The following is a 14,582-nucleotide window of genomic DNA, read 5'->3' as shown; positions in this document are numbered from 1 at the left end:
AGAATACAGCAATACTAAACCTAACCTAAAAAACCTATTGAAAGGTCTACTCTAAAGAAGCAGGAATCTACAGAAAAGAGAAAACCACAACTGGAAATGTGATGACTATGATGAATAGCAAGAGAATAAACATGAAGATGTAAAAGGAAACATCAAAATGATTACGTGGGAGAGGGGAGCAAGAAAATGAAGATTTTCTTTCCATTCTTCTTAGGATATGTTTGAGCCTATATGATTATCGGTCTGAATTTATAAATTCAAATAACAGACCATTATTAGGCATTGGTTCCTATGGATTCACACTCTGAAAAAAAGGAATGCACCCTCCTCATTCTCCATGTGGTGACATTGTGCTGTGTCATGTCTGTGCAAATGAGCCTCCGTGATCGCTCTGCTTATAATGGCATGCCCGCTTTTGTTTATATGGCTAGCTTTCCCTTCAACATTGTAGCTCAGATATTATTTCTTCTCAGAAGTTTTCTTTGACTCTTTTTTTTTTTTTTTTTTTTTTTGCTACATGTTCTTCTCTACACTCCCATTGTACCTTGTGCTCAGTATCTGTACTCACCTGTGTTCCATACCAGGAAACCCCTGTCCCAGGGCCCTGATACTCCTCCCCACGGAGGACTCCTCAGGTTCAAGGGGAGATGCTCACCAGAGCCCCACTCATCCCTTCCAGATTTTTCTTTAGGTTCCCTGGGCCCAGAATTCTCCAAGCAAATGGTCCAGAGCCCACTTCCCAGGCCTTGGAGTGTGCATCAGTAGGCTTAGAGGTGGTCAAGGCCAGCCGTTTGTGTCCATGTGGATGTATCCTGCACATGCGGCCTGGGGTGTCCACATACATGTTTGCAATTCTCCCTCCCATGTTGGGTAACCAGGAATGGAAAGAGAAGGGATTGGGCTGCAGGTCAGGGACTGGCTTTCCTTCAATGCCATGCTTCTATGTGGAACTCCAAGGAACCATAATTCTAAATTCAAATCTGGCCATACAGGCATATCTATCATGGGAGAAGGATAGTACATGTCTCATTTAGCAATGGTCTGTTAGTTAGATTTACAACTTTCAAATCTCTGGACGTGTGGAATATGGGCTTCATTCTTATTCCAGGCCCTGCAAGTGTTATGAGTGGACCTGTCTGTGCTTGCAACTCTCAGAGCACTGGCCAACATTTACTGAACTGTCCTTGCTCACAAGTCTGTCTCCCTTACTAGGATGGTAGTTTTTAAAGCCTAGCTCTGTGCCTAATGCATAGTAGATGCCCCATACATATTTACTTGTTAAGCAGAACAAACCTGAGAGGATGAAGACTAAGGACCAGAGTGCCTGAGTCATCTTTTAGAGTAAGAAAGGAAACAAGTCTTGGGGTCAGCAGAGCTAAAGCTGGGTGTCCTCTGCCTGGGATTCTCTCAGGAACATTTTACTCCCAGTAAAAAGGGGTGATAAGTGTTAACAAGAAATAAACCCTAAAGGCAGACAGAATACAGTGATGGCTTTATTTTCATCCCTAATCTAAATTTTAGACATTGAAATGATGTGGTAAATAATTATGAAATGATCAACAATTATTAGTTAATTATTAAACAATTAGCAACTGTACAAAACCTACAAGTTAAATCTATCAGAGAAATTAACAAATAAAACACAAAGATAAGAATCTGATAATCAACTCTCTATGCAGGTGGGCACCCAGTAGCTTGAAACATCTCCCCCTGCTAAACTTCTCTTTCCAAAACTCTTTGGCCAACACATTAATTCCATCTCACCTGGGCCTCCTCATGTTAAAATCAAAGATCCACAAAGTAGAGAAAAACAACAGGAGGCCAAAGAGAGGACATCCCACTCTCTGCTCCCCGTGTCTACCCTCTGCTGGCCCTGGCAATGAGAAGGAAGTAGGTGAGGAAGATATCTAGGGATTTATATTAGTCAGCGTTCTCCAGAAAGCAGAACCAATAGTTCTGTGGATATATAGACACATATATATGTAGATATAGATATAGATTAAGAATAGATAGAGGTCTCTAGAGATGTTAATATTGCTATAGATACATGTATATATAGAGAGATTTATTGTAAGGAATTGGTCACTTGATTATGGTGGCTGTCAAGTCCCAGGATCTGCAGGGCCAGTTGGTGAGCTGGAGACCCAGGAGAGGTGATGGTGCAGTTGCATTCTGAAGGCTGGCAGGCTCAAGGCCCAGGAAGAGCCACTGCTTCAGTCTGAGTCCAAACACATGGAAAATGTAACATCCCGGTTCAAAGGCAGTCAGGCACAAGGAATTCTCCCTTATCTGGGGGCAGGCCAGCATTCTTGTTCTTTTCATGCCTTCAACTGATTGGATGAGGCCCACACACATTAGGGAGGGTAATCTGCTTTACTTAGACAACCAGCGTAAATGTTAATCTCAACCTAAAACACCTTCACAGAAACACCCAGAAAAATGTTTGACTGGAACCTGGACAACCTATGACCCAGTCAAGGTGACACATAAAATTAACCATCACAGTACTCAACCAGGAGAAATTGTGATAAAGAAATTATAGCTGGTAATCAGTATTTTAATCATCTATGGTTTATGGACTTAATTAATTTTTTTCTCAACTTCTTAGCTTATAAAAACCAACACACTTGAGTCACTTCCACATATGAAGTTTTACACTCATGTCCATCATAATACACTTACCTTGTTTAGAAGAACTAAATGCCATTGAAACAGATTTCAAGGAAATGGATTTCATTTGTAATAAAATAAAAGCATATGTTCCTTTTAGAAATAAAGTATCTGCAACCAACTTTTGGTTACCCTGCAAATCAATTATGCCAAAGACTGGTCAGTACCTTTAAAAAGCAATCCACTCCTAGGTGGAGAATTGAAAACATACATACAAAACTTGTATGCGAGTATTCACAGCAGCATTATTTATTACAGCCAAAAGGTAAGAATGCACAAATTGTCCATCAACTGATTAATGGATAAACCAAATGGAATATATCCACCCAATGGGATATTATTCTTTATAAAAAGAAATGAAGTTGTTACAAATGCTACATCGATAAACCTTGGAAACACGCTAAGCAAAGGAAGCCAGACACAGAAGGTCACATATGCTATATTATTTATGTGAGATGTCCCAGAATAGGCAAAATTATAAAGACAGAAAATACTTCAGCGGTTGCCAGGGGTGGGAGGGAGGAATAGGGAGTGACTGGTAGCAGGTACAGGATTTCTTTTTGGTGCAATAAAAATATTCTAGAATTTTTTTAGTGATGATGGATGCACAAATTTGTGAATATACTAAAATCCCTATATTGCACACCCAGAAGAGTGACTTTCATCTTAATTAACCTGTTTTTTTAAAAAATTATCTATTGTGCTTGTCCTCCTGAGAGGCAGAATGTATTTGAGAACTTTTAAATATAGAAAAGACTTTAGGAGAAAAAAATTAGAATGTGAATCTCCCACCTAAATTCCAATAAAATATTTCTAAGCTTATTAATAATTACGTTGAGAGAGCAGTAAGGCTAGGGTAAAATTTGTTTTGTTTAATGCTCTCTTTGAAGGAGACTCAAAGTCTAATAATACTCAAAGATTTGGGGGTCACACGGACGTGAATTCAATTTTAAAAACTCAGTCTTTGGTCACCAGAGGGAAGAAATAGCAGGTTTGTCACAGAAAACATTGCACGCGGTGCTAAGAGCTGCACGCCTCCTGAGCCACCTCTCCCGGAGAGCAGGAGTGGGTGGGAAACTTCCCTACCTACCTCCCTGGGTGCTGACTGTGCTCCCTGGCACAAACTTTCAGTCCGGTTTCTCAGATAGATCTACTAAACCGAGGAACAACTCTCCATTTGAACTAAAATCCCTAATCTTTGAAGAATTGCCCATTATCCTCAGTTCTGGCCAGAACAGTGATGGTGACTGCAGAAACAGAACTTTTACCTGATCAGATACATGTGGTACCAGGCCATCTGTAGAAGCAAAAGGAATACATACGCTTTTGAGGTTCTTTTCACTGTTAGTGGTTTGGAAAATCCCATTTTACTCTGAATCATCAAATCTACAGGTTTTCACTAAAGGCATATGGCCGTTATTGTTTTCTCTAATAGAGAGGACTGTGTGAAAGGCTGACACTACAGCACACCTCTCCCATATTTGTACCCTGGCTTTTGTTTTAATAGAGAGATTAAGGCTGCAAAAATTAAAGCAAGCATATTACATATGATTTCTTCCTCTGTGGTAATAGATCCCATTTTCTTTCACTGCAAAACAATAAAAAGCCCACTGCACTGAGAGACACCCAATGAGTTTTGCAGTCCCACGTAGGTCAATAGCTAAGTCTGTGACTGTGAGCAAGTCACTTACCCTCTGTAGGTCTCAGTCTCTTTCATCATAAAATAGTGGAGATTAAGCAGATGCTCTCTCAACCCTTTTGACATTCACCATCCTATGATCTGAATTCTGCATTTTGTCTCAGTGGGCACACACACTAGTTCAAGTCACATGGTCTCTGTCCTGCAGGAGAGATGTGCTTTGGGACTGTTTCCAGTCATTGGTGTTTTTGCTTTGCTGTCCCCTTTTCAGAGAGTGTAGAGGCAATGAGGCAGTCACAAGAAATAGCGGCTCTATTGGGCAGAAATTGACACGTTGTAACTGATTATACTTTAATAAAAAAAAGAATAATAAAAAGAGAAACAGGGGATCCAAACTTGAGCTTTGCATGTCTTTTCATTGGAAGGGCTTTATCTTTGAAATTTTGATGGAGCAACTTGCAGAATTGTTGTGGTTAAATCTGAAGCCCCAAGAACATAGATTTTATGCCCCAGTACTTTTGAATCACCCCTCTCCCAAGACACACACAAAGACCCCCATTCCATCTCTGAACTTTCAGGCAGGTCTGAATTCTATCATCGCAACGGCCCATTAGACAGCATCACGTAGGGGTAGTTCAGAGGCCTCAAATTCAACATTGCTAAAACTGAACGGATTCTCCTTTTCCACATCAAATTAGTTTTCCCATCTTCGACTTCAACCTTTGCACATATCTCAAGTCTTTCCTCTCTTCTCCAGCCCCTCAGTGCTCTATTATTTCTACCTGCACAGTCCATCACTTGGACCATCACAGAGCTTTCTAACAATTCCACCCCCAAAGATTTTTCCTTCTGTCCTCCTGCTGCCCTAATCATCTTCCCAAAGCATACTTTCCATCATGCCACTCACCTTTACCCGTCCCACATAAACTATCAAAATTTAAACTCCTCTCTGCAGTCATCAAGTCCCTCTACTGTCTGGCCTGAGTCCACTCCTGAAAGAGCCCGCCTTCCTCGCAAACACCTAAGGCTATACGTCTTTGCACCTGGAACTTCCCTCCCCAATCTCCCTAGGAGCAAATTACAAATCACCTGTCCTGTTAGTCTCTTAGATTCTTTTCCCTTCGCACAGCAAGAAACACAATCTCCCTTCTCGGAAATCCCGTGGGAACTTTTCATACTCATTTCCCTTGGATGATACTTACTGCTGTATGTATTTTATCCTCAGGTCAAGATGAAGGCTGATTTTTGCTGTTGTCTGCCCCCCTCCTCTGCCCCACAGCTTCCATATGGGAAAATCACAGCCAAAAAGGAACTCAGCTTCACAAACATATGACTGATCAGAGCCTTGATTAAGTTTCTTTAGTACATCACCTGAACTCTAAATATAAGGACATTTAATAATTTTATACATTTATGAAATCATGAAATGTAAACCAAAACATCACTTGCTAAAATTGGGAAGGACTTATTTTTTTTTTAATCGTTAATAGATACCTTACCACTGAATTTAATTTTCTTCGATTGATGTCAGAGTGACCTATTTGGGAAATGTAACACTGATTTACAGAACCTGCAGCACAGCTGAATGTCAAAGGTTTACTGGATGTTATGTGACCTTCTTCTGTTCCCTTAAATTAACTAGAATATTCTTAAAAGTGTGCTTTAAACCAGGGCTTCCAATATCATTAGATTTGATTTGATGATTTATAGCCCTCTGAAAAGAAGAATATAGTCTTCCCGTGGTATCCATGGGGGACTGGTTCCAGGACCCCTGCAGATACCAAAATCCACAGGTGCTCAAGGTCCTTATACATATAAAAATGGCAGAGTATTTGCATGTAACCTAAGTGCATCCTCCAGTAAATCCATGCACTAAATCTCCAGATTACTTACAATACCTAACATCACATAATGCTATATGAATAGTTTCTGGCATGCAGCATATTCAAGTTTTGCTTTTTGGAACTTTCTGGAACTTTTTTCCAAATAGTTTCTATCTGCAGTTGGTTGAATCAGTAGGTGGATGCAGAACCAGCAGATACAGAGGGCCAAATAACAGTGGATCAGTCAAGTACAACTTTGCCATAAAAAAACTGTAAGACAGTTTCCACATTAATCACCTATTTTATAGATGAATAATCCAGAGAATAATTGTTAAGTATTTAACTATAAAAAATGAAGAAAGGGGAAATAAGCATTTGAAATGTCCTTTCCTCTTTCCACATTTTCTCTTATCATATTTTTAAAAATATTTATCATGTATGATAAGGCTATGTAAAAATAAAATCAAACCATATAATTTGGTTTATGAGTACAATGCAATGATGGTGAAATAATCTATTTACATCACTGTATGATTACCCCAGAACCAATACATTTTTCCTATTTCTCCTATGCTGAGATTATCTAATAAATATTTACTGAGAATCCATTATATGCCCTATTCTGTTCTAGATGTCAAGGTATGGTAGAGAACAGTACAGAAAAACATCACAGCTCTTATGAAGCTTGTGTTCTACTTGAGGGAGACAAAATAAGCCAGCAAATGAATAAAGAGAACAGTTTCATAGTGACCAACACTATGGAGAAAATTAAGAAGGGTGATGGAAAGGAGAGTGATTGGCCAATAGTTATTATAAATAAGGAAGTCAAAGAGAAAGTCAGTCTAAATGACAAGAAGAATCCACAAAGCAACAATCTGGGAGGAGAGGAATTCCAGGCTAGGGGAACAGCAAATGTAAAAGCCTTCCATCAGGTATAAACGTGGAGGGTCCAAGGACCAGGAAGGAGGTCACTGGAGCTGGCACAGAAAGAGTGAGAGGGAGAGTTAAGGGTACGGAGTTTGAGGAGCATGGAGAGACAAGGTTATGCACGGCCCCATCTTGGTCAAGGTAATAAATGTCTGTCTTACCCTAATAATAACCAAAGACCATTAAAAAATTTGAACAAGTGTATGTAGTCTACATAGTGCTTTGAAAGAGCATCTTGAATGTTGTATGGAGAGAGGATGGACTGAGATAGATTGAGGGGAAAGTAGGAATAGAAGCAGTTAGGAGGCTATGTTCAGATGCTGACTTGGGTCTGGGGAGAAGCAGTGGCCGTGATGAGGAATGACCATTTGGAATGCTTACAGTCCCATGTGGGGGATACGTGCAGGGGGTTTTGGCCTAACAACTGAGTGAATGGTGGGGTCACTTACTGAGGAGGAGCAGATTTGAGATGAGAAAAAATCAAGAATTCCACTCAATATACCAAGTTTTAGCAAGCTATGAAACGGCCAAGTGGAGATACAGGGTCAATAGGTGGGTACATGACCTTGGCACCCTGGAGATTATCTGATTGGCAGTTCATTTCCAAAAACTTGTATCACCTTCTTACAGATACTTGGCAAAGACTTTTACCATTTTCCGTTGCTCTCCCCCTCAAAGCTGCTAGTGGAACTTCCTCAGAGACAAATACCCACAACTAACTTCTTTTTCATACTTACTTCTTCACATGGATGGCCCAAGCTCACACTGAGAAGAATGTCAATTTTTTTTTTGGAGTCCTGAAATGGGAAGTTTTCTTAATTTTCAGTACAAAGGGTACACACTACTGGGCCTTCTGGAATCTTAAACTCTCATCCATATTTCTGGCCAACCGACATGTCTTGAGAACCATTAAATTCACCAGCAAAGACTAATTTCTAACCTTCACTTTGCCAATCAGCAAAGCATCTAGTATTGATTAGAGCTAAAATAGTTGAAGAGTTCATAGGAGCTCTCTCCTCTGAGAGAGTCGTTTTGACTAAATGCCACACCACCACCCCTGGGGTGTGTATTCCCACCTCGGGCAACTCCCCAACGCCCATGTGGATTAAAACTAATTAACACACTCCTCCATACCACACTGCCCCCGATGAAGGGTTTAAAAAGTAAGTCACCACTGACACAGCAGGCAAACAGCAATAAATCCTTCAGTGAAACAGAGTAAATGTTGGCAGAGCCAATGGAGGGCCAGAGTACGGAAAGTGCTGACTGCCAAGAGGCGTAAATTCAACAAGCATTGGGGAACCTTTGAACCAGAGACTCGAATCATCATCTCACACTAAGGTAGCATTGGAAAGCATGGGTTGAGGAGGACCCCTGGGGTGAATGCCAACCCTGCCACATACTCAGGCCGTGTGAACTTGGGCAAACTGTCTCCACACCTCAGTTTCTTCCCCTGTAAAATAGGGATGATTAAAATATCTAATTCATCAGATTGCTGAGGAGGGTTTATTATAAAAAAAATTAAGATAATGTAAAGTGCTTGTAACAGTACCTGGCACTAGTAAATGGTGAATAAACGTGGGCTGGTCGTATAAGGAGATGAGGGTATAAATGAGGGAGTGGGTGTAGGGATGTAAAGTAAGACAGCACCACGTTGCACCCAAGGGTTACTGGGAACGGGCATGACTCCCTACCATCCAGGCAATAATTATGGTTACTTCTTGGCCCCCTCTCTCCCTTTCCCTGCAACATGCCTGACTATAGGTGGAACTTAAATTAATTTGCAGGACTGAATTACCCCCTAGGCCTGGTGACAATGCAACAATCCCTGATATGGAGGTTTCATCATTTAGAGGTGACACTGGCCCTCCCAGAAGCAACTGGCTGCAGCTGTACGGCATCGACAAAGTGCGGGGGTGCAAAACTCTTCTGTTATTAACTTAACAGAAATGTGGGGTAACATGCTCAGATGGCAGACACATTGTGTGGGAAAAGTATAGGCTGAAAGACTATGATCAACCTTGCAAATGACTGTTTTGTTTTGTTTTTTCTCAGCCAGAATGAGTAACAATTCATACAGGGGAGCAGAAAAGAAATCCAACTTCATTCATTTTGCTGTTTCAATATCTTTCCTGAAAATATATATTCAAGTTTTGAAATAGAACATACTTTTAGGGCTTCTTGTATCAGACAGATTGTTCAGTTGTTTGTCTAACTAGAATTTAATCAAATTATTCTTTAATAAAGTGGTGATTGTTCATTTATTTAACCAGTATCTACTGTGTTCCTACTCTAGGTACTAAAAACACATCAGTGAGTTAAACAGACAAAATTCCCTACCTGAATGAACCTTCTATTCTAGTGGGAAGAGATAAACAATAAACAAATAGACAAATGCAATAAGTAAATCACAGAGCATGTTAGAAGACGTAAATACAATGGAAAATAGAGGTAGAGGTGATTAGGTAGGTAGAGGTGATTAGGTAGGTAGAGGTGAGGGGGGTGCTATTTTAAACGGAATGATCAGAAAAGTGTTCATTGAAAGAAGACTTGAGAAGTAAGCTGAAGAATGTGATGACAGCCACTAAAACAGTTACAATTAAGACAAAACACCTCAGGAAAACTAAAATAAATGATGGGAGACATCACAGACAAAATTCTGATCTGCAAACAGATTTCAGGATTATCTGATGTTATAAAAGGACATGATGGCCACAGACTGCTTTATGGCAGAAAGAATAGAATCCAACATGCAACAGTGTAGAAACAAGCCACTTATGGCTTAGAAGAATGGCTTCAGTCAGGAATTTCAAACCCCAGGCCAAAACTAACACTTTTACCCCAAACTGAAGAAGAGTGTTATCTTTCTTTCCATGGAAATAAAAATACATATTCTTTTGAAACACCACCTTATTTGGTCCATATGCATCACCTTTAGTCAATCAGAGAATGTTTATTGAGCTTCTACAATATCCCTGGCCTTGTTTGTAAAGATATACTGTGAAAAAAAATTCACATTTCTGAGTCAATCTTCTGTTGGGAGTTTAGGGAACACAGGATTAGAGAAATTTCTATAAAACCTAGGGCAATGGGAAAATTTCAGGTATATAAGGCTTTGGATTTGCTCATTTTAAAATGATCAGTTTATTGCTTGGTAAAATAACTACAAATATTACTTTAAGTCACATTCATTGTAAGTATTTGTCAGGTTATAAGTTCAGTATGATGTGGATCAAAGAGACCTCAACATAAAATGGCTTAAATAAGCTAGATTATTACTCACTCCTTTATCCCATTGTTGTCTAGCTGTTCTAGGCTGGCAGGGCCTTTCTTCCCACATGGACATTCTGAGACCCACGTACCTGGTACCTTGTGCTTGGCCATGCCCAAAGCATCATCCTCGTCTTCATGGTCATAGTCAGGTCTCATCATCCTTGTCTTCATGGTCATAGCCAGGTCCGTGGCACGTCTTTATTCCAGTTCCTGCAAGAATAAAAGAACTGATGCCTGAACAAAGTGACTGGTCCTTGGTCTGGAGACGGGATATGAGTTGATTATATCACTTCTCCTCATGGCTCCCTGGTCCAATGTTAGTCACATGGCCACACCTAGCTGCAAGGAAGACTGGGAGATGTTCTCTCTACCTAGATTACAACATATCCGGGAAGAAAGAGGCAACTTGCAGTTGGCTATAGTCTGCTCATCTGTCCACCCAAGTATCCTACACATCATTTTACCTACACATACAACACACCGCCCTTCTCCCAAGGGAAAATATTCAAAGTCCCATCCAGTTTCTGCAGCCAGCTCAAAATTCAGGATCCCTGAGTAATTAGCAGCTTCCCCATCTGGTCCAGAGTGGCTCCTCAGGCCCAGAAATGTATCAGTTAGGAAGCAAGTTAGATATGCTATTTACATTCTTCCCAGTATACACATAACACACAATCGAAACCAAATTTTAGCTTAAGCGTATCCCTTTCTTATAATACTTATAATACTTGGGTAAGAGCCTCAGAGGGTCATAGGAAAGCACATCTTCAAATTAAGCAGTTGGGTACTCTAGGTATCTGAGATCACTGCTTGTGGTTTTCTGAGATGCTTCAGGCTGAGGGAGTGATCAATAACTTCTTGGAGGGTCCTGAGGTTTACAGCCGCCTACAGGTGAGCTCTCAAGCACTGATGGGTAAGGTTGGCAGTGACAACTTCCCTGCTCTTCACTCCCTTAGCCATTCCACTGGTTGTGGAAGCTTCTAACTCCCTGTATTAAAATGTTTTATTCTTGGAATTTTGACTCTTATTTTCCTGACCAAACCCCAACTGTTACACCGTATTCCACTGAACCTAAATCCTCATCAAATATAAGACCCACCAATGATTTTTTCAACACACAAAGAAGAAAGACTATTGCTCAGTAAACTATGATATGTCATTGATTGTGAAAACATTCTAGTTTCAGAGATATTTCAGTGTTTAAAGTTTGCCTCCTGGAATCATATGGAAAGAGTTACTCTACTTGGAATTGTTTTCTTATGAATGAGATGAAGTAGGATCAAGTTTTATATTTTTTCACATGGATACTGAATTGTCTCAGCATCATTTATTTATTATTTAGTAAATAATAAAAAATTTCTTCTTCCCTGATCTGCCTCTGTCACATATCAAGTACCCGTACACGTGTGCATGTGATTCTGGGCTCTCTAGTGCATTCCACTGGCTCATCTATCTTTACACCAATATCAAGCTGCCTTAGTTACTAGACTGTCAAAAAGTTTTTGACAGCTAGTGAGCAAATCCTTCCAACCTGCTCTCCTTCAGGACAAGCCTGGCCTTCTGTATACTGTATAAATCTTAGACTGAGCTTGCCAAGTCACACACAAAGCACCGACTTTGATTCCAATGGCACTGACTCGCCAAATGAATTGTCATGAACAATACTTGGTCTTCCATTTTATGAACAATACTTAGTTCTCCATTTATATAGGATTCTTTCAATAAAAGTATCTTAAGAGTACTTGTAGAAGCCTGGCACTTATTTTGCTGGATTTATTCCAAAGTGCTTCATATTTTTGATGCTTTCATGAATGGTAACTTTGTACAATTCAATGTACGTAGGTTGTCTTTGCAAACTCTCGCAAGACTGTGAATAATACCAGCTGTGTTTCTTCCTTCTAATCCTTGTACCTTTTATTTCTTTTTCTAGCCCTATCGAACTCACCGGAGCCTTGAGTCAAGTGTGGGGTGCAAGTGGTGGTAGTAAACATGCTTGTCCTTTGCTTGATCACAAAGGAAAGAATTCAGCATTTCACCAAGTGTGACGTTAGCATTAGTTATTTTAGAGAATAAGAATGCTACCTTCTATTCCTAGTTTGCTAAAAGACTTTATTTTTTTTTTTTAAAATAGACCATTTTACCAAAGGTTTTATTACATGATGACAAATGTTCAAGGGCATTCCAGCCTGCAGTATCTTTCTCATCACCAGCCACTTTCCCACTAGTACGCAACACATTATCATTTTTTGTTATGACGGGACACTGTCCCCGGGTACCAATTTCTGAATTTCTTAAGGTAAACACTAAACTATTCTAACAAAAGTATCCCAATACAGACAGTTGAATGGAAATGATTTATTTCTTTCTTACATAGCAGTCTGTCTCTGTTCCCACAGAGATGCTCAGATCTATGTTGGCATTCACTTGAGAATTTATTTTTTAATATGCTAAAGCTTTACTACCTAAAGAAGAGAAAAAGTCTCATAGCATTTTGAGAAATTCTAGTTCAAAAATCACTGATGCTGCTTAAAATGGTCATACCCAATGTGACAGACTATACTAACCTTCAAAATCTGTGCTTTCCCCTTCCCTTGCACATGGCTGCCCAGTAAAGGATGGCAATTCTGCATCTCCTTTGCAGCCAGACGTGGCCACGGACTTAGTGTGGGCCACGGGATGAAGTGAGGGGAAGGAAAGTGGACAACTTCCAGGTATCTCCTTTTTATACACAAACTGCCTTTCTGGGACTTTGGCCCTTTATTCTTTCCTGCCAACTGGAAAGCAGATCTGCCAGCGATCCAGTTGTGACCAAGTAGATGAAGATGGTCTGGGAGTGGCAGGGCAACTGGCAGAAATGTACCTATTCTTGATTTGCCTCCTCTACTCCCATAGCGTAAACAGCTTTTGGAAGAGGCAGTTTATTATCAGTCCATAAAATGAGTTTAAAAAATTAATTGTGAAATTTCCTATTTCGGTATCTGCATTAGAAGCTAATAAAGTGTTCAACTGTCTGGGAAAAGATGGCTAGAAATAGATTTTTTTTTAAACCGGAACAACTGTTCAAGCATTTTCTTGTTTTACATTCTCAACCACTAAATTCAAGCCTAACAAATATTTATTGAGGGCCTATACTTTACATTAGACGTTGTCAGAGATCCTAGGAAATAATAAACCATAAGACAAATAATAGTCGTCCGTGACAATAGTGAATAAGCCAGTCACTGACACACATTTTCCCTCTGTGCCTCTCTCTGCCTCCTCCCTTGTCTCTGAAATTTGACTTCTGAATGCAGGTAACCACTAAAGAGTATATTTTAAAGTATTTGGTGGATAGAGAACAAAATTCAGCTTCAAACTAACTCAAATCCTCTAGCTGATTTCAAACAGATACACATGGTTATTACCACAGCACAAAGGAAAATGATCACTGTAGTAGGTTGTTCTGGTTCTACTGCTCTGCAGAACCTCAAACATTACAGCAGAACAAACTACACTGTAAAAAACCGGCTGATCATTATTTTAAGGAGTAATCAGTAATAAACCTTAATAATGTTTGAAGCTCGTAATCTAAGTAATAATATTGCCAGTTCTATGAAGTACTAATTATGTGCTAAGGACCTTACATGTAAGTGAGTCAGTCCACCCACAAGAACTCTAGAGGTAGATATCACTAATGTCCTCATTTTACAGATAAGAAAACAAAGACCAGAGGGGTTAAGGAAATTGCTCAGCTAATACAGCATTCATGTGTCCTCAGCCTAGATTATTAGTATATTATCCTTGTTTATAGTCACTTCTTAATCTTATTTGGCTTCTCCATAACCTTGTCTTCATTTACCTCATTTTCTCATCTATTTAAAATATGTTTCATAAAGGTGCCCTGTATGCATCAATAAGGGCTATCTTAAACTTCTTTAGAACTAAGAAGTCAAATAGTCAAATTCTGTATCTTTACGTGATGTGAAGTCTGTAATATTTAATTCATGTATAATTTCCAGAATAACTATTTAAATGGCTCTAGTTCGTATAAAAATATAGTATTATTTTAGGAATATATTCTATAATCCAATGTATAGACTTATCAATGAGCCATAAATATTTTTATGTTAAGAATCATGCAGTTCTCTTAAAAAAAAAAAGACAAACAAACTTATTTACAAAACAGAAACAGACACACAGACATAGAAAACAAACTTACGGTTACCAGGGGGAGGGAAGGGGTGGGAAACTGACACACTACTGTAAACTGACTA

The 14,582-nt window shown here is 39.5% G+C and overlaps 1 protein-coding gene across 1 annotated transcript in view; it reads right to left on the bottom strand.

Moving 5' to 3' along the window:
- The window catches only part of RBM46 (RNA binding motif protein 46), a 78,120-nt gene that overhangs the window by 11,979 nt on the left and 51,559 nt on the right, over positions 1-14,582 (bottom strand). The window contains exon 5 of the mRNA XM_032465382.1: positions 10,422-10,542. Coding sequence (XP_032321273.1) covers positions 10,478-10,542 — 65 coding nt within the window. The 3' untranslated portion in view covers positions 10,422-10,477. The remainder of the gene's footprint in view (positions 1-10,421; positions 10,543-14,582) is intronic.

Source organism: Camelus ferus, chromosome 2 (genome assembly GCF_009834535.1).
Source record: "Camelus ferus isolate YT-003-E chromosome 2, BCGSAC_Cfer_1.0, whole genome shotgun sequence".
Classification (NCBI taxonomy): Eukaryota; Metazoa; Chordata; class Mammalia; order Artiodactyla; family Camelidae; genus Camelus; species Camelus ferus.
The sequence above is the reverse complement of the archived record's forward strand: the minus strand, read 5'-3'. Positions and strand labels throughout refer to the sequence as shown.